The 18,223-nt window shown below is 36.7% G+C and overlaps 4 protein-coding genes across 7 annotated transcripts; 2 read left to right on the forward strand and 2 right to left on the reverse strand.

Annotated features, from left to right (window-relative positions):
- The first annotated feature begins 154 nt into the window (after positions 1-154).
- LOC110422671 (UDP-Glycosyltransferase superfamily protein) lies at positions 155-5,903 on the forward strand. 2 transcript variants are annotated; one of them, XM_021436678.2, is made up of 5 exons: positions 155-559; positions 635-1,501; positions 2,684-2,792; positions 4,049-4,184; positions 5,311-5,903. In XM_021436678.2, the coding sequence occupies exons 1-5, from the start codon at positions 465-467 to the stop codon at positions 5,433-5,435; spliced, it is 1,332 nt and encodes a 443-aa protein (XP_021292353.1). In that variant the 5' UTR covers positions 155-464; the 3' UTR covers positions 5,436-5,903. The 2 variants fall into 2 exon arrangements, with proteins under 2 accessions (XP_021292353.1, XP_089640754.1); XM_089784628.1 differs by having other exon boundaries at positions 157-403.
- Positions 5,904-6,625: 722 nt separating this feature from the next.
- LOC110422672 (alpha/beta hydrolase family protein) lies at positions 6,626-11,724 on the forward strand. Of its 3 annotated transcripts, none has more exons than XM_089784601.1 (9): positions 6,634-7,366; positions 8,008-8,170; positions 8,306-8,451; positions 8,592-8,694; positions 9,925-10,029; positions 10,140-10,310; positions 10,845-11,015; positions 11,113-11,213; positions 11,330-11,724. In XM_089784601.1, the coding sequence occupies exons 1-9, from the start codon at positions 7,007-7,009 to the stop codon at positions 11,387-11,389; spliced, it is 1,380 nt and encodes a 459-aa protein (XP_089640727.1). In that variant the 5' UTR covers positions 6,634-7,006; the 3' UTR covers positions 11,390-11,724. The 3 variants fall into 3 exon arrangements, with proteins under 3 accessions (XP_089640726.1, XP_089640727.1, XP_089640728.1); XM_089784602.1 differs by having other exon boundaries at positions 6,635-7,366; positions 8,309-8,451; XM_089784600.1 differs by having other exon boundaries at positions 6,626-7,366; positions 8,008-8,451.
- Positions 11,725-12,296: 572 nt separating this feature from the next.
- LOC149526809 (uncharacterized) lies at positions 12,297-12,752 on the reverse strand. The gene has a single exon (XM_089784614.1). The coding sequence runs from the start codon at positions 12,750-12,752 to the stop codon at positions 12,297-12,299; it is 456 nt and encodes a 151-aa protein (XP_089640740.1).
- Positions 12,753-14,392: 1,640 nt separating this feature from the next.
- On the reverse strand, positions 14,393-16,860 carry LOC110422816 (E3 ubiquitin-protein ligase MBR1). The gene is made up of 4 exons (XM_021436830.2): positions 16,708-16,860; positions 15,197-15,295; positions 14,896-15,051; positions 14,393-14,815 (listed from the first exon to the last, which is right to left on the reverse strand). Exons 2-4 carry the CDS (start codon positions 15,290-15,292, stop codon positions 14,681-14,683), a joined length of 387 nt encoding a protein of 128 aa, XP_021292505.2. The 5' UTR covers positions 15,293-15,295; positions 16,708-16,860; the 3' UTR covers positions 14,393-14,680.
- Positions 16,861-18,223: the final 1,363 nt, after the last annotated feature.

The raw sequence follows: 18,223 nt of genomic DNA on the forward strand, positions 1-18,223 counted from the left end.
TATTTTTAAAATTATCTTAAAGTTATTTTTTAAAATGCCCCTACAGTATTCTGTTATCAACTCCTTACCATCTCACGCACAGAAACCTTTGATCCAATAATTGAAAAAGTTGTGAACCTTCTGATACATTTTAAGTTAATCCCATCCCTATATTTGAGCCCTCTGTCTTTCGTCGAAAGTTTTCTTTCTGTGAAAAATAGAAAAGAAAGAGCAAGTACAGCAAAGGGTGTCCAAATCAGCAGCTTTCAAAAGTAACATAAAGGCCGCCCAACCGACCAGGGAACCGTCTGCTAACTTCCCTTCTCCCTTAGCTGTTTGAGGCCCGTCATCTGTCCTTCAAAACTCTCTCAGTTCTTCAAACAGAAAAATCCAAAAAAGGAGAAAAGAGTGCGAAGAAGTAAAGGTTTTGCATCTCTCTCAAAGCAATTTGAAACCTGAGCAGCTGAAAAACAAATGCTTTGAAAATGGCTGCCAAGACCCACTTTCTCCTCTCTCCCCCGCCCAAACCTCCTTATTTACCATTATATCCCTCCTCCTCTTCTCTACCTTCAAAACCCGGGTAAACTAAACTCTTTTATGCATACCTACAAATTTCCCTTAGCTAAACTCTCTGAAAATTCTCTCTTTTTTGCAGGTCTTTTAGCATCAGCTGCTGCCTCTCCATAAATCAATCTAGAAATGATCAAACCGCTAGCAGCAGCAGCACCGTCAGCAAGGCCCCGGAGAGCCTCCACGTGGCATTTGCAGCCGGTGGCACTGGAGGACATATCTACCCAGCTGTAGCTATAGCAGATGAGCTCAAACTCGTCAACCCAACCTGCAAAGTCCTCTTCTTAGGCTGCCCCGACAGCATGGAAAGCACAGCTATTCCGTCAGCTCATTTTGAGTTCGAATCTATCCCAGCCGTCCAATTAGCTAGGCCTTTTTCGTCTCCCCGGAACCTCCTCCTCCCTTACCGTCTGATCAAATCCATTATCAAAAGCTACACCCTTTTGTCAAAATTTGAACCTCATATAGTTATTGGAACTGGTGGGTATGTTTCTTTTCCTGTCTGTTTAGCTGCTTTGCTACAAAAGACGAAGCTTGTGATCCAAGAACAGAACTCTGTTCCGGGTATCGCAAATTGGGTTCTTTCTTTCTTTGCTGATTTGGTGTTTGTTGCGTTCAATTCAACGGTTGAGTGTTTCCCAAGAAAAGAAAAGTGTGTTGTCTGTGGGAATCCTGTGAGGTTGTCTTTGAAAGGTTTGGCTTCGAAGGCAGTGTCAAGGTTGCATTTTTTTCCCGAATTGGCGAAAATGGAGGGCTTTTCAGAGGAGGTCAAAGTGATTTTGGTTCTTGGAGGGTCTTTAGGAGCTAATGCTGTTAACATTGCTTTGTTGAATGTGTACTCTCAGTTGCTGTTGGAACATAAGAATTGGTTCATTATATGGCAAACAGGGGTCGAGTCGTTTAATGAAATGGAGAGCTTGGTTAGGAACCATCGGCAGCTGCTTTTGACACCGTAAGTTGCCCTGTGTTTGTGACTGTAGGATTTAACATATTTGTTCCGTATTTGTCTCTTCTTTAGTTATGTCAAATGATTAATATATTTTGTTTGATTAATTTAAGACGTGAGACTAGTATCCCTCTAGTACTGTGTTTTTTTGCGTTGTTTAGAGCAGAAATGATTATACGACTTCATTCTCTTCTGCCTCCTTTGCTGGTTATTTCACAATTTAAACATGTCGTACACTAAAAGGGAAGAATAATGTGTAACGTTTTTGAAGAAATGATGCCTTTACAGCACACAGAAGTTTTGAATTCTTTAGGAACTGCATTTATTGTAACCTTGTTATTGCTAATAATCAAGGAAAATTGGCTACAAGGATGATGTTGAGAAGACAATGAGGAGAAATATCTGCTACTTTATGAGTCACAAAGATATGTAAGTGTGGTAGACACACATACATATCTTCACATTGAAGAGAAGGACAAATACGTAACAGCCTCGGGCTTTTAGTAAATCATGCATTAGATTCCACGTCTGTATATCCAGGTCAAGGTGCATGTTTATTTTATTTGCCCTTGTAAGGTTGTGATGCTTCTCAGTTGATCTTAAGCCTGCTCGGCTGCTGGAATATAACTTTTGATCTGCTATCATTTTTTTCCATGTAATGATAACTTTATATTGTCTTGAAAGTCAACTTGCACATGGCTGTGCTGATGCAGACAATACCTCATTATCCTCTCTATAGGCTCTGCAATATGTTGCCGGAATTGGAAAGAATTAATAAGCTCTTTTTAACATATGATGTCCTCACCAAAAGGCAAATTTCTCTTGTAGAGTGGTTGAACCCATCCAATTTAATTAATTTTTTTATTTAAAAAATGTCAAATGTTGTTGCACACTGTCTATTTACTTATTGGGCTTTTGTTCCTCATTGTTAGTTTGATCCAGATAACAGTTCTATAATTGTATTACTGGCATCCATCATCTCAATTGGCAGTTCTATCCCAGACCCCTGCTTTCAAATACCGGTCATTGTTCTAGAAGTCTGGCTCGAAATGTGATGAGCTTATTGTTGCTAATCTTGTCTGGGTTGTCGTTACTCAATGGCGCTCAGATTTTTAATATAATACTGTGCTCACCGAAGTGCTAATTTTTTAGTTTCCTCAAATCTGATGTATCTCTGAAATTATGAAGGTTCTTGCATTCAATGGAATTGGCATATGCAGCAGCCGACCTCATTGTTTCTCGAGCTGGTGCAATGACTTGTTCTGAGATCTTGGCTACTGGGAAGCCTTCTATATTGGTAGATTGGAGACCATCACCCTTTTTATCTTCTTTTTTCACTTGTTTCTTTAACATCAGTTTCTAATAATGTCAAAACCATGAATGAGCTAACTAGAGCTATTTTACTTATCTAACATGCTCGCTAGGATGGTTTAACTGCTATTTGACATCTCTAGACAGATGATTATCTCTTCAGATAACATATTATACCAAATATTTGGTAGAGGATACTCTTGAACATTTTGCCATCCTCTAATAATATTTGAATGAATGAAAGTTGTAGCAGAATACATGTTGTAGCCTGAAGAATGATTATTACAAATGATAAAAGACTTGGCAAATATTTTCTGCTTCCTGTTGCAGTGATGACTGCTTTAAACATTTATGTGAGGAACGTGAGATGAAGGTAACTTAATAAGAAGATTTATCCTTGTGGAAATTTACTCAACCATGATGCTATAAGATATCTCTGAATTTTGTTACAAGGAAATCAAAGGTCATGGAAACCATGATAATATTATGTAGTAATGATGATCTTATGAGGCACTGATGGTATTTGCAATTATTTTTTCCTGAATAATATTTAAACCAGTACTCTTGTGCATTTAGAATATATGGGATGTTTTGTTTTTCAAGGTTCTGAAATCACAACTTTGAAAAATTTTTCATAATCCAGAAGTTTTAATAAAATTGTTGATGATACACGTCCCTGTATAAGATCCGAATATTTTAACTGGCACTAATTCTTGAGAGTGATTAGATTATGCCCAATACGGAATGTGAGAAAATAAATGGTCAATAAAACTAGCTCTTTGGAGCCACTGCATGTGCCTTGTGTAGACACCGACAAACTGTGCATAATCTATCAATAGATATCATGCATGACGGATGTTGATTTTGGATTAATTTTTTCTAATTGGTAACACATGCAAAGATATCCTGTGTGAGTTCCAAATCAAAATCTCTACTGCATATTTGTGGATTGATGTGTATTAGTTTTGTCCTCTAGCTTGTCCGGTAGTAACATTGCTATTTGTTGGGATCCTTCTAATATAAGCATCAAATCCTCATGTAGGCTGAGGCAATGTTTCACATTACATCGATGTTTTTTTTTTTCTTTTTTGTTGTGACATTGTTCGTTGATTTTGTGCCAAAAGATTGGTTTACAATTAATTAAGCCATTCTGCTTGTGAGCGTAGCCATAATGCTACCTTTTTCCTAGTTTTTATTTGTTTCCTAGTTCTCTACTCCTTATTTGCCTCTTTGATGCTGTAGATACCATCACCAAATGTTGCAGAAGGACATCAATTCAGAAATGCTTCTCTAATGGCAGACGTAGCAGGTTCAAGGGTTATAACTGAGGATGAACTTGATTCAACAACCCTTGGGACTGCTATATCAGAAATATTAGGTATATTACAGCCATTGCTTGTATTTGTGATAAGTATTATGATTTGAAATTGGGAATCTGACAATCAAATGTCATGAGGATGGTAATTTTGATTACTGAATTTTCCTAATTGCCCGATGTTTAGGAGATATTTCATGTCATGTAAGTGTTATGATTGGAACACTCAAAGTCCTTTTTACATATATGTAGATGATCGATTCTTGACATTCTAGAAAGAATTATATGATGGAGGTGCATTAGAAATTAGGAAGTCTAAACATGCAAAGTGTTGTACTTTTGACTAAAATTTCTATTCTAGGTGACAAATTTTGGTACCTTAATATACTCAGATTGTGGCTTCAATCAGGCAGAATGGAGAAAATGGATTCACATAACTAACCCCAGAGAAGTCTGGGATTGAAAGTTTGTTTAGTTGAGTAGAGTTAACTAATTAAAGCTAGTGTTTTTCACATTTGATTGAACAAAAAAAAAAAGTATAAAGCTAAAGCATTGTGGACTATCAATTGTTTGAAAATAACTAGAATTTTTCTGTGTAAAGTTCCTCAGGAAATCTTCTGCTGTTATTCATCAATGAGATGGATCTACGGTGAAATCTTTTGGATTCCACAACATTACATCTGTTTCAGAAGATTAGTTAGCTTAAAATGAATAGTTTGCAAGGAGAAATTAAATAGTAGAAGAGAAGAGTGAGTAGCTCAAGTGATGAATTCTATTTGGCAGGCCATTGTACTGTCCTGCCATTTCCACTATCTAAGTTGAAAACGTTTAAAGACATTAATTCTCTTGAAGCACTTATATCCTTTACTTCTCTATATTATGTAGTAGTTTTTGTTTACTTGGTTACGCTAAACCCTTTTCATTTAACTGATAAAATTTGTGATACTGAGCTGGTCCTTTTATACAGTCACAAGATCAGTTATATTGGTTATGAATGGCATCACGCCTGTTTGTCAGTACATGCAATAAAAAGTCATAAACTTGTTGCATGCATTTTATATCATCACGGTGATTTTGTCTTTTTATTACAGAAGAGTCAATACATAATACACCCTGTTTTGCCCTTAAAAAAGCACCTGCTTGAATTTTTTTTTTTTATCTTCTATTTCATGTCTGGCCATTGTGACAGGGGATGAGAACCTGCTGGCAGAGATGTCTGAGAGGGCTCTTAGAGCTGCAAAGCTCGATGCTTCTGCAGAGATTGCAAAGCGCATCCTTTCGCTAGTTAACTTATCAGCAGTGGAGAAACAGTAATGAAGTTGATGACTAATAATTTTTCCTGCTCAAGAACCCATGTTCGTTGTTCTTGTGGGACAATTGTTTTTGTTCATGGATATCAATCAATATTTTTCTCAAATAGCTTAATTGTAATATAAAACCAAGTCCACAGAATTCTGCAGGAGTGTTTTGTGAGGATCATAGGATTACTCTCTCTTTTAAGCCTTACCCCATGTATGAGTTGTCCTTATGGTGGATTTCCGCTCATCATTAGTAGTTAGATCAGGAAGAAAGAACTGACTGGATAGCTAGAATTTATAGTTGAACACAATTTTGTTTTGATTCTTTGCTACAATGTGAAAAGAGATGTTAAGAGAGCTAAAACTCGAACAGATTTGAGTCCCAACCACTCCAACTATTTAACCAAGGGCAAGTGGTTTGACTCCACCAGGGTTGTTACCTCATTTCTTTGTATGCAAATAAAATGAGATTCTGTTTGATATCTGTGATTTGGCTACTCTTACCTACGTTGATTTTATACTGGGGAACATTGACAACTTACTTCATATAGTTGTGTTTATGAATGAATTTTCATCTAAATCCTGTTGCCTGAAAATGGTGAAGGGGGTCACACATGGCATTTAGGCCTGTGCTAAATGCCTACATAGCAAAGGATTCATGGGCATTGAGCATTTGACACTGCACCCACAAAAACAAACTGATATAACTTTTAGCCGTTAATTATATATTATAAAATCTTTTACTATGCTCCATCAATGTGATATAAATTATATTTATTTGAAAATTATCCTACATAATGAGCATGACTAGATTATTAAATCTAGCAAATAGTTTAGTAAAACAATAATTGAACAGAAAGTTGGAAAAATATAAAATAACCTGATTGTAATTTGATCCTTTCTTTATAAAATATAACATTAAAATCTAGACAGGGAAGCTGGCTGGTAAGCAGCAGCATATGGTTTTAACATGAATGATTGGCATTGGAGCCAGGAAGCAGATTCAGATGGTGCTAAATTGGACTGAAGAGAATTCAGAAGGAAAATGATAGTACGTATGAGGCTAACTCAGTCGGCCCAAGCAACTGTCATTTTCAAGATTAAAATGGCCGTTCTGAGCAAGCAAAGGGTCAACCGTCTCTTTTATGAACCATAAACGAAGCTGAGGCTTATACGTATTTACCTAACCAAGTAGAAAAAAAATCCATGAAAGCCTTGGCCTCCACCAAGATATCAGTCAATGAATACATGCGTGACTTGCAAGAGAAGAAGTGTTTACATCTGTCAACTGAAAATCCCACAAAATTGCCTAAACAAAAATGAAGGAAAGGAAAATTTCTTGTATTTGCCAAAAACAAAAGCAACTGACAGGAAAGTTTTCTCTTTAAGTTGTTGGCAGATGGGATAAATCATTTCTTGATGGATATTTGTATTAGATAAGTTCGAGAACAGCAAAGCAACCGGTTTGACTTTAAATTGTCACATGCAAAGTGGAACCGCCATAAATAGCCGTAGTAGCCACTTTTCCCGCAAACATTCGAAAAGAAAGAGAGAATCAAAAGAAGAATTCAATAAAACAAACAGAAAATGGTACTTGCGCAATTCCAGTCGGACTTTCGCGTCGCTGCCACTTTCTTTTCCTTTAATCCTTCTCGCTCCGACCCGACACCCCGATTTCCATTTTCATTTCGTCGCCTGACCAGGATTCGAGGATGGTCGCCTGTGACGAAAGCTGCATTCAAGAGAAATGTAGAGAAAACGAATGAAAAGAAGGGGCCAAATATCTGTACAGCTGACGAGCTTCACTACGTGGAAGTAGAGAAATCGGAATGGAGGGTGGCTCTGTGGCGGTACCTTCCTTCTCCGGAGGCGCCGTCGAGGAATCATCCGTTGATGCTTTTGTCAGGCGTTGGGACCAATGCTATTGGTTATGATCTCTCCCCTGAGGTTAGCTTTCTTTCTCTTCGCGTTCTTCTGAATTGCATGCAACTGCTTTAGAAGATCACAAGATGCCTTCTTTTTTGGGATTACGATTCCTAAAGCTTCTTCCTTCTATGGGTTTGTTCTTGTTTCTCTCATTGGATTGTAGGCAATTAAGCTTCTCGCTTTTTCGGGTTTTTTTTTTTTCCTGGATTATAATTTGTAAGCTTCCACCTTTTCTGGGTTTTTAATTGTTTGTGTCATTGGATTTTTATTTTTAAACTTCTACCTTTGTGTGTTAATACTTGTTTCGGCGATAATTTGTTATTTATAGGATTCTACCCTTTAAGGGTTTGTTCTTGTTTCTGTCATCGGATTACAGTTTTTGAGCATCTAGCTTTTGTGAATGTTTGATTCTGGCTGTCTTTGGATTGTAATTTCGTGGCTTCTACCTTTTATGGGTTTGTTCTTATGACTAATTTTTAAGCTTCTAGTCCTTCTCGGTATTCATCCATTCTGTCATTGCATTGCGAATTGTAGCTTATGACTTTTTGGGTTTATGCTTGTTTTTTATGCTGTAGTTTCTTCCATTAGACTGTAGTTTCTAGGCGTTTAGCTTTCCTGGGTTCTCGTTTTTGAGTCTATTGATGATGTATATTACGGTTCAGTCCTCGTTTGCACGCTTCATGTCTGGACAAGGATATGATACGTGGATTCTCGAACTCAGAGGTGCTGGCTTGAGTGCGCAAGGAGTAGACTTTGGACAAGTGAAAGACCCTTTCAATGCTATGTCTCAGAGGAAAGATTTTTATGTGAAGGATGGAAAATATGGTACTCTTGCTAACACAGCTTATAAGAGTTTTTCAATGAAAAGAAGCTTTTCAGGTTTTTCAGAAACAGAAAAAAGCTTTGCTTTTACTGATCAAATTAGTGATTTTATCCAAAAGCTTGTAAATATAATTGAAGCAGGTCAAAGATCACCTGCAGCACGGATTTTCTATATGCAAGATCGTGTTTCTACAGCACTAAAAGATGTGCAGAAACAACTTGATCTGATTGTGAAGTATGATTGGGACTTTGATCACTACCTGGAAGAAGATGTCCCTGCTGCGGTGAGGTGCCATTCCTTTAGTATAAAAGTCTTTCATCTAAGAAGTTCTGTAGTATTATCCCCCTATAATCTTACATATACACCAGTTGGCAACTAATAGCAACTAACTTAAGTATTATTGTAATAAAATTTTCTTCTTAGATGCAATACATAAAGACTAGGAGCAAACCAAAGGATGGCAAGTTGCTTGCAGTTGGTCATTCAATGGGGGGTATCTTGCTATATGCAATGCTATCACGATGTTGTAAGATTCTGTACCAAACTTGCATGTGTCATCTACCTTTATGACCCATGTTTGCAGAAAGCTATTAATTCATAGACAATTTCGTTGGCAACTACCTTTTCTATTGAAAAATAGTTTACTGTTGATATTTGTTTCAATTTTTAATATTCAACTTGCTTATTTAATTTCTCTATTTCTTTGTGATTAGAATTTGTTTAGTAAATTTGAAGCTGTAATCTCCTACTGGATCTCGATTTCACTTCCTAAGATCAATTTGAATTTCATTTTCTTGGGAGCAAAGCACCAGCTGAATTAGACTTGTGAGAGGTTTTATATTGACTTCTTAGACAAGTTAACATTTTAACACTGAATTTATTTTTAGATAAAAGAATGGCAAACTTTGTGCACAACTTATGTTGATCTAGTTACTGGCAATATTGGTTAAACTCATAGAAAAGCTCTTGGCTTGTTCAATATAGATCTGATGCTTGAATTTGTTGATTTTGCCTCGGTGAGGCTCATGTAAGATTCAAACTGTTGGAGTTTTAGTTAAAGGGGATGGCTAAAGCATGTCAACCATGATAGAGATGAAATCTTTTGATGAACTGTAGTCCTTTATGGGGAGAGTCAATTTCTTAGAGGCAGTGTGTAGAGGGCTTATAGATGCTGTAGGCTTGTTAGATATAGATGTTCTGGTTCCTTGTCATCTTTGTGAAGAACTCCTTTACCTGGCTTACTTAGATCTATGCAAATGATTACCATCAATCATGTCTCAGACTTGTAATTAATTTCTATTAGCATTTATTTAGTGTCTTAATGAATGGTTCCTTCTTTATTCTCCTGCAAAATAATTGTGACACTTTAAAAAGGAACAAACGAAATTGATTCTGTGTAGGGCTACAAAATGCTGATTTTATTTGTAATACTCGTTCAATCCCCTTCTTCTCTCATTAAGGTTTGGTGCTTTAATGAATATGCTTGATTTTTCTTTTAATTTCTCTTCAGTTCAGGGGGTAGTTTGGTGTTAGGCTTGCAGGATAATGGATTGTAGACATTTATAAGCAATATCAAAATAAATTGCTTACACAGTCACAATTTCAAAATCATGCAATGTCGCTACTCAATTCTGATTATATTGTGAAGCATTTTTTTATAGTAGCAGTTAGATCTGGGTGCTTTTCATTTTGCTTTGACATACATTGTTCCTTGAACAATAAATATTGGAGTGCTAAAATGTGTTATTTTCATAAGGTTTTGAAGGGAGGGATTCTGGATTGGCATCAGTCACTACTTTGGCATCTTCCTTGGATTATATGTCTTCTAAATCATCACTCAAACTGCTTTTACCCCTGGCAAGTGTTGCTAAAGCGAATTGCTTACAAGCTTTTCCTTGTTTCACTGTGATGACTTGATATATACAGATAATGACAATAAATTGATGTTATTTCCCTGTGGTGAGCAGGCAGACCCTGCACAGGTCCTCAATATTCCTGTCATTCCAATTGGGCCATTGATTGCTGCAGCCTATCCTTTTGCAACTCGTCCTCCCTACATCCTGTCCTGGTTGAATCCTCAAATTTCTGCCTCAGACATGATGCATCCAAAGTTGTTTGAAAAGCTGGTTATGGAAAACTTTGGTAAGTAAAAGTGCTTCACCTTCTGCTATTCATTATAATGCATAATTGCTTTACCTGCAATTGTAAGAATGACCTCTGCACTGATGCTTTAAGGTGTCGTTTTATATGGATGCTTCAAAATGCTTTAAAAGTACACAACAAAAGAACAAGCGTTTTCCTATTACATCGGGTCTGTTATATGAGTCAAATTGGTGCTACAGTTGGTTTTAGTTGTAATTAGTTATAGAAAGAATCAGAAGGCACAACTTCGCAGCAGATGCATCTGCTGTTATGTTCATGTGTTTGTGGTAGATCCTAGTTCCCTAATTTTTTTCTGATTTCTTAGTTGTTTTTCCCCTTTGACCTTGTGAAGTTGCTCTTTGCTGTCTTTCTTGTTGATGCATACATACTTGATAAATTGCAGAGTGATTTCAAATGGTCTTTCTAATCTCCCTTTGACCCCTGGCACGGTTTAGGCTTTGTCAATGCTTTTGTTGAAGTTATTGTTATATTTTTGGACCATTTTGTGAAGCACAGTGACTGCATAATATGCAGAGACAGTGCCTGCTAAGCTTCTTTTGCAGCTAGCAACAGCCTTTCAGGAGGGTGGATTGCGAGACAGGAGTGGGACTTTCTTCTACAAGGATCATCTTGGTAAAAGCAATGTCCCTATCTTAGCAATTGCTGGAGACCAAGATCTAATCTGTCCACCTGAAGCAGTATATGGTATGATGTCAATTCATACAACCCTCCTACATTGGGTCTAATTTATTGTTTAGCTTTTCTTCTTTTTCTTATTTAGTTTGTAATATCAATGGAGCAGAAACTGTGAAGGTCATTCCTGAGCCATTGGTTACTTACAAAGTTTTTGGCGAACCAGGTGGTCCACATTATGCTCACTATGATATAGTCGGTGGCCGACTGGTATGAAGTTGATAATTTTACTACTCTATAGTTAATGCAACTTAACCAGTGGAATTCATTTCCGATTTAGGTAGAATGATAGCTTCTCCTAAATGTTTACACTTCCTTTGATGCAGGCCACAGATCTGGTGTATCCATGTATAATAGAATTTCTCAACCGTCATGATGAGGCTTGAATTCCTCGCAACTAGTTTTCTTTACCTGCATTTAACTTTCATTAGTTCATCAATTTTCTTTTTCTGGAAAGGGCCTGATACAAAGAATCTTCAAGGGAGTCTTCTCCTTAAAAGTCCGGATCAATTACATACGTAAAAGAGGTATAGGATCAACATCATGTATGTGTATATATTGTTGTATTCGAGTCTGTACATGTGTAAAGACATGTAGACAAAGTAGAATAGTTACATGATATAAACAAAATTTGTACATGGATAACCTTCAGAAATTTTGAACACCCATAAAACATTTGATCTTAAGGTAAATATTTTAGATGTATTTTGTTTTTCTTTTATCCTTTTAATATGGAGAACAAAATTCAAGATTGCTCAGCATGAAGCATGTATCTCATTTAATGAGGTTGTATTTATGCTGTCAAACGAGTTCAGATGAGTTGATTCAACCATAGAATTTGTGAATTAGTCCTAATTTCATAATATTCTCCTTCTTGCTAGTAGATACTTTTTTTTTTTTTTAAGATTAAAGTCATTTTCATTAAAGCTGAGTGAAATCCCCTATATACACAAAAAGGAGGGGACCTAGCTAGGGAAACTTGGTCCAGGTACCCTTCCTGAAGCTTGGCATATAAAAAAGCCAGCTGAAGTTAAAATACTATACAACTACAAAATATTGACATTAGTCAGATTCAAAAAATTACAGTCACTCTCAAACAGTCAGAAAGGGCGAAAGGAGAGCAAGAGTGAGAAATATGACCATTTTGGATGTTTCTCTCTCTTACAAATCCAAACACAAGCAGAACAACTCAATAAAGCTGATAGGCCTTATCATGCATAAAGGATATGCACCCACAACTTAGCAGTAAACTGAATTCAACATAGTCAAAAGCATGCTCAATCACTTTAGCAGTTATGGGTACACACAGAGCAGATTGTGGGCTCTATCAATCCCTGATTTGGCAAGGTTATCAGCGACCACATTACCTGATCTTGGTGTGTGTTTTATCTTCCAGCCAGCAACTCTGTTTTTAAGGGAAACAGTTTGAAGGATGAGTTGTCGTAACTTCCATGGGGTTTTCTCAGCGTGTGTCCTCCATAAGACCACATTCTTGAAGTCAGATTTAATGATAATACCAGCAGAGTTCATCCATGAGGAGGCAGTAAACAGAACCAGAACCTCTCTCAGTGCAAGGATTTCGGCAAGATTAGCATCTCTCCAACCTGCTTTCTTCGAAAAGGTCATCTTCACAGCCCCTTTGTTATCTCTTAAAACTCCTCCAATACCAAGATGGCCTGGACATCCTCTAGCAGCCCCATCGGTATTAAATTTGAACCAACCTACTGGTGGACATTCCCAAGAGACCATGCTCTTAACCTTTTCTTTGAGGTAAGAGTGGAAGCCAAAAAAGGGAGTAGTAGCAATATCAGCAACGACGTTGTCGAAAGGCCATTTAGACTTTGACCCACCATGCCACTCTCAACTTAATAATATTCAGCATTTTCATCGAATCCTACATTTTTCCATCAAAGATCATTTCACTTGCTAGTAGATACTTACTTATTTGATTTTTACATTATCGGATGATTTGCTATGCCTTATCATAAATTTTACAATATTCCATTCACACGAGTCCTGCATCTATAATGTCTAAAATGCATTCATGTATTGACATAATATTTTAAATTTTTTTTAATTATTTAAGAAAATTTAAATAAATTTTTATTTATCCGCTTAACAAGTTTTTGTATTTTTATTTGGATCAAATAAACTTTTATGAATGATGGTGGACATAATTATCGTTACATAAAATATTATTTATCATTTTTTATATCACGTGATAAAATATCACGTGACAATGTTATTAAATTATCATTAATTATGATACATAAGTACATCATATGACATAAAATGATAAATGACATTTTAATTAACAATAGTTGATTTTATAGATCTATTTGATTCAAATAAAAATATAAAATCTCAATTAAATGTAATAAAAAAACAAAAAATTATTTAAATTTTTTTTGAATAGTTGGAAAATTGCTTTAGAGATTATGCTTTGTAATGACTAGGAGTGGGCAACGGTCGGTTGGAACCGTCCAACCGACCGCAACCGTCGGTTGTGCCGATCAGCCTCGTCGGCTGATCGGCTCGGTCGTCGGAGGGAATCCTTTCCCTTCGAACCGATCGAAAAAACCGAGCCCCCCCGACACCCCAGCTACCCCCGCCGGCTACCCCGGCTACCCATGGCCCGCCCCCTATTATTTCCCCCCGACTCGATCCTGAATTGTTGTGTTGATCCCCCGACGGACCCGACTTGATCCCCCGGCCCCCTTCCCACTCCTACCGATTCCCCCGACCCCCTTCCCACGAGTCCCCGGCCCCCTCCCACTCCTACCGATTCCCCCGACCCCCTTCCCACGAGTCTCGAATCCCGATTCCCCCCTGCCCCCCTCCCACGAGTCCTAATTCCTGATTCCCCCTCGTGCCCCCCCACCCCCCCCTCAAGTCCAGATTCCCTAATTCCCTCCCCCTCGACCGAAACTAACGGAAATCGACTTCTAAAACAAACCGACCGAAACCGACTTTATATCATTGCAGTTCGATCGGTTATATCTCAAAAATTTTTGATCGATTTTGTGTCGAAACCGACCCGAAACCGACCCATGCACATCCCTAGTAATGACAATATAAGCCAGGGCGAAGGCGAAGAACTTGAGTTTTGCTTCAATAATCCTTGCAATTATACAATGCACCCAAGTTTCTAATTATCAATTAAATAAGCTGTTTATCTTTCTTCAAATAATCCTTCACCAAGCAAAAGTATAGAAGATGCCTGTCACTGTGCAGACGCAGTCTTTGACTAAGGCAGGATAGGCGGCTTGGGGAGAATCGCAATCTGTATGCTTGGAATGCATAGCACAACCCACAAGTATATACTTGACAAGTTGATTATCATTGATACATTTCTTTGGGAATGAACTTACTATATCAGAACACAGCACTTACCAAAATCAAAGTAGCATTTATATCAAAGTATAGCAACACAATCACAAATAATAAATTGATTTTAAGAAGAGAGCAACAATTCCCGCAACCCCATTGACTTGATTCTGCCAAATAACAGCAATCCCCCTTCATTTTCTGAAGCAAACACAAGTTGAACCCTCTGAGGCTTCTTCACACATTTCCAAAGGAAAAACCCATAAAAATAAAAAATTGAATCCTTGCTTTTTTGTATTTGGAGCAAAATCTATACACAGACAAAGAGGGTTAAATTGAATCCATGACTGCTAGCATCGAGCTGCTGCCTCAGTCTTACAGACAGGGCAAGTATTTTTCTGCACAAGCCACTGCTTTATACATTGAATGTGAAAGCTATGTCCACAATATAGCTTCCCCATCTCTTCATCTGCTTCATACTCCTCCTATATTCAAAGGATACTAATGAGAATCACGATTGAAAGGGAATGGGAGTAACAAGAAGACAATTTCATCAAAAACTCACCTGACAGATGCTGCACTTCTTATCCACATGCATGTGTAAGTTTGGTGGCAATTCATTCATGATTGAGCCCTTAATTTTTCTGAGGCATCTGCTTATCTCATCTTCTTTCAACCCAGTGTTAACGTAACCGATTTTATCACCAAGCTCCAGCAATTGCTGTTTCACAACAGTTTGAACAAGGATTGTTAGTTTTAGACTGAACCAAGAGTTGAATAAGAATCTATTGAACCAAATAACCAAGCTTTATTTATTTATTTATTTGAAGTAAGCATACAACTTAAAGAGGATAAAGACAAAATACCTCATAAGACATGCTGTCAATATCAAGCCTCCAGTCACTGAATCGATCATGTGAATCTAATCTTCCCCCCATTAGCAAGTTGTTCTGTAGCATCATTATCTGCACCAGCCGCCACCAAAAATTTGGGAATGCAAATTAAAAATAGATCCTGCCTGAGCTTAATCATGCATAATATGAAGCTTTTCCTCAAGTTTGTTGAGTACATGCAAGAGATGATATCCCATAAATTCCAAATGAACATTCAGGGTTTTTTGAATGCTCTCAAACCAAGAGACCGTAGTAACCTTAATCCATAATTCATAGCATCATGTAATCAGAATTTCTGGTTCACCAATACTCACATGCTGAACCACTTTTTTTTTTTTTTGCTTATGAGATATTAAAATGTCAATACATAAAAATCTCTCTTCTTTAGAGGTGTATTTGCATTCATTTGTAGTTGCCCTACATAACATCATACTCCATTTATGGAAAACGTATACCTTGTACTGTGTATTTCTACAGAGTACAATCTCTGAATTTTTTTAATACATAAATTTCAGCCAAGCATCTTAAATTCCATAGGAACAACTGGCTCTGAATAATTAATAAGTTGCTATTACTACACCACAGATATAATAATAGCTTCAAAAATGATTGCCTGGTTTACCCCCAATTTGTTTCATGTGACTTTAAAATGACATTACAACAACCTTGATTCCAATCAAGTCACTTTTGTGTGAATTCACTCTTGAGCTTATTTCACACAATACACGATCAAATGAATGTTGTCATACTTCTGATATTATTTGATGTTTCTTTTACAATCAACTTCTCGAAAATGAAATTCATATTCACAGGCAAAACTTAAATCATGTACAGAAAGTAATAGTCAACTGAGTTTAAGTTTCAAAAGAAAAGTTTTGATTAAAATATCCAATAAAGCAAGTCATACGCCAACTCTCCTCCCTTGAAGATAAGCCAAAATTTCAGTTATTGCATCAGGGATCACCACTAAAAATGACCAAACAAATTGTTCTGTTTTAAGTGTCAATGGGTCATGTATGAATGGTCAACATTACTACCAGAAAAAAGCCTTAACCATCCCATTTTCATTTCTTTCCAAAGAGCAATAAACTTTAAAAAAAGAAAAATGGAAACTGAGTTTAACCGGTCACATGATGACCATATTTTCCCCCTAAGACAACAAAAAAGCTAAACTCATAAAGAAATAAGGAAAAGAAATATATGTTTAAATTTCTTGAAAAGAAGAGAATCTCAAACAATCAGAATTACAAGGAGCTAAAAGCATTTTCTATGAAGACCATGAGGAATCGGTTGAAAACAGTGTTCATTTTGCTAGTGAGAATCCTTGTATATTATATTGTTGCAGAATGAAAAGCTGTGCACTTTACATGCCAAAATTGAATCTTTAAAAACCCATAATCAGAAACACTTTTCCATATATCCAATGTTTGATTCCAGAAATTATCTTGAAATTTGTATAAAAGCCCACAAAATTATAGACATACCTCAGCAAGCCCCTCTGGAGAAGGATGTCGAACATGGCGATAGTATCTTGCTCCAAAGAAATCGGGTTCAGGACGCGCTGAGATTAAGGCAGAATCAGAATCAAGAAATGAGAAGGTTTCAGGATTTACAGTCTGCCTTGCTATACAAGAACGCTGCCAAGATAAATGAAGCAGGAGAATCAGCCAACATAGAAAACAAGTTATGTTACAAGTACTATTATAGTGGAACAATGATCAGGCTTGTGGGGAGAGAAAACTGAATCAGTTAAACAAACTTTTGCTCTTAAAGGAAACTGTTACGAGAAGAAACTTCACTTATAGAAAGGAAAGAAGAGAATCCTCATATATTCAAACACTCAATTTCTTATCAAAAGCTCCGTATAAGTATCCTACTTTGATGGGGTCCATGATAGGCCTTATATTCAAAGATATTGCCTTTCGTCAGAAACCAAGCTAAATTATACGTGCACGGTTTTTTTGTTAATTAATAAAAGAATTGAAGGGACAAAGCTGCTTAACACACTAAACACCAATGAAAAACTATATTAGAGAAAGATATGAATAAGATAAGGGTATCGAATCAAAAAACGACATGCAATCAAACAGATTCTAACCCAAAAGCACCCAAACAATAGCAAGGGCATTAAGTCAATCAAGCAGAGTGCATGACAAAGGTATTCTGCATAAAACATACTCATAAAATTTACATGGTTTTACCATTGAGCTGAGTACAGCAGGAAGATATTCTCTATCAAAACAAGGGAATTATAGTAGAAGTCTATTAGGACTGATACATAATCTTTTCTATAACACTCTTAATTTCAAGAAATACATTAAAAACTTCAAATAAAAATAAATTTATGGGGCTGGTCAATGACAAGGCCGATGGTTCATCATTGGAGTTGAGAGAAAGTCAGAAACCAACTTCACTGCACTTGATCTTAGCCAAAGGGTCAAGAAAGGTATATAAAAGAATCAACTTCAGAAACAGAGGCTGTCAGGTTTCTTAAAGAACTTCTATTGACCCTTTTTTATGCCAGGAAAAAAAACAAGGAAATGAGATTACCCTAAGGGAAAAATTTTGGCACGGATCAATTAGCCATTTCGTAGTTAAATTATCGATGACCAAAAGGCCTTAATTATCAAAAGCGAAATGAAAAGTCATAATCAAATGCATTCGCTTGCTGTAAAATGAATGCATCCACAAAAGAAAACCAAACAGACTAAGTACCAAAAAGAGGAAAAGAAGAAACAAAAAAAATGCCAAGCCTGGTGCCAAATCCAGATCAAAGCACAAAACTGGCCCAGATTAACATAAAAAAGATAAGAAAAACATGAAAAAGTACGACACTCAAATCCAAATTGTACCAAAGCAAAGAAATTTACAATCCCCACCTCCCAGAACTCATAGAACTTATCCAATGACATGGGATTTAAACCCCAAAAGGCATAAATATATAACATAAAAGGACAAAAGGAAACAAAAATATACCTCCCTATGGTTGACCTTTTCGAT

The sequence above is a fragment of the Theobroma umbraticum genome, unplaced genomic scaffold (genome assembly GCF_002168275.2).
Source record: "Theobroma umbraticum cultivar Fairchild unplaced genomic scaffold, ASM216827v3 scaffold_146.0, whole genome shotgun sequence".
NCBI classification, from domain to species: domain Eukaryota; kingdom Viridiplantae; phylum Streptophyta; class Magnoliopsida; order Malvales; family Malvaceae; genus Theobroma; species Theobroma umbraticum.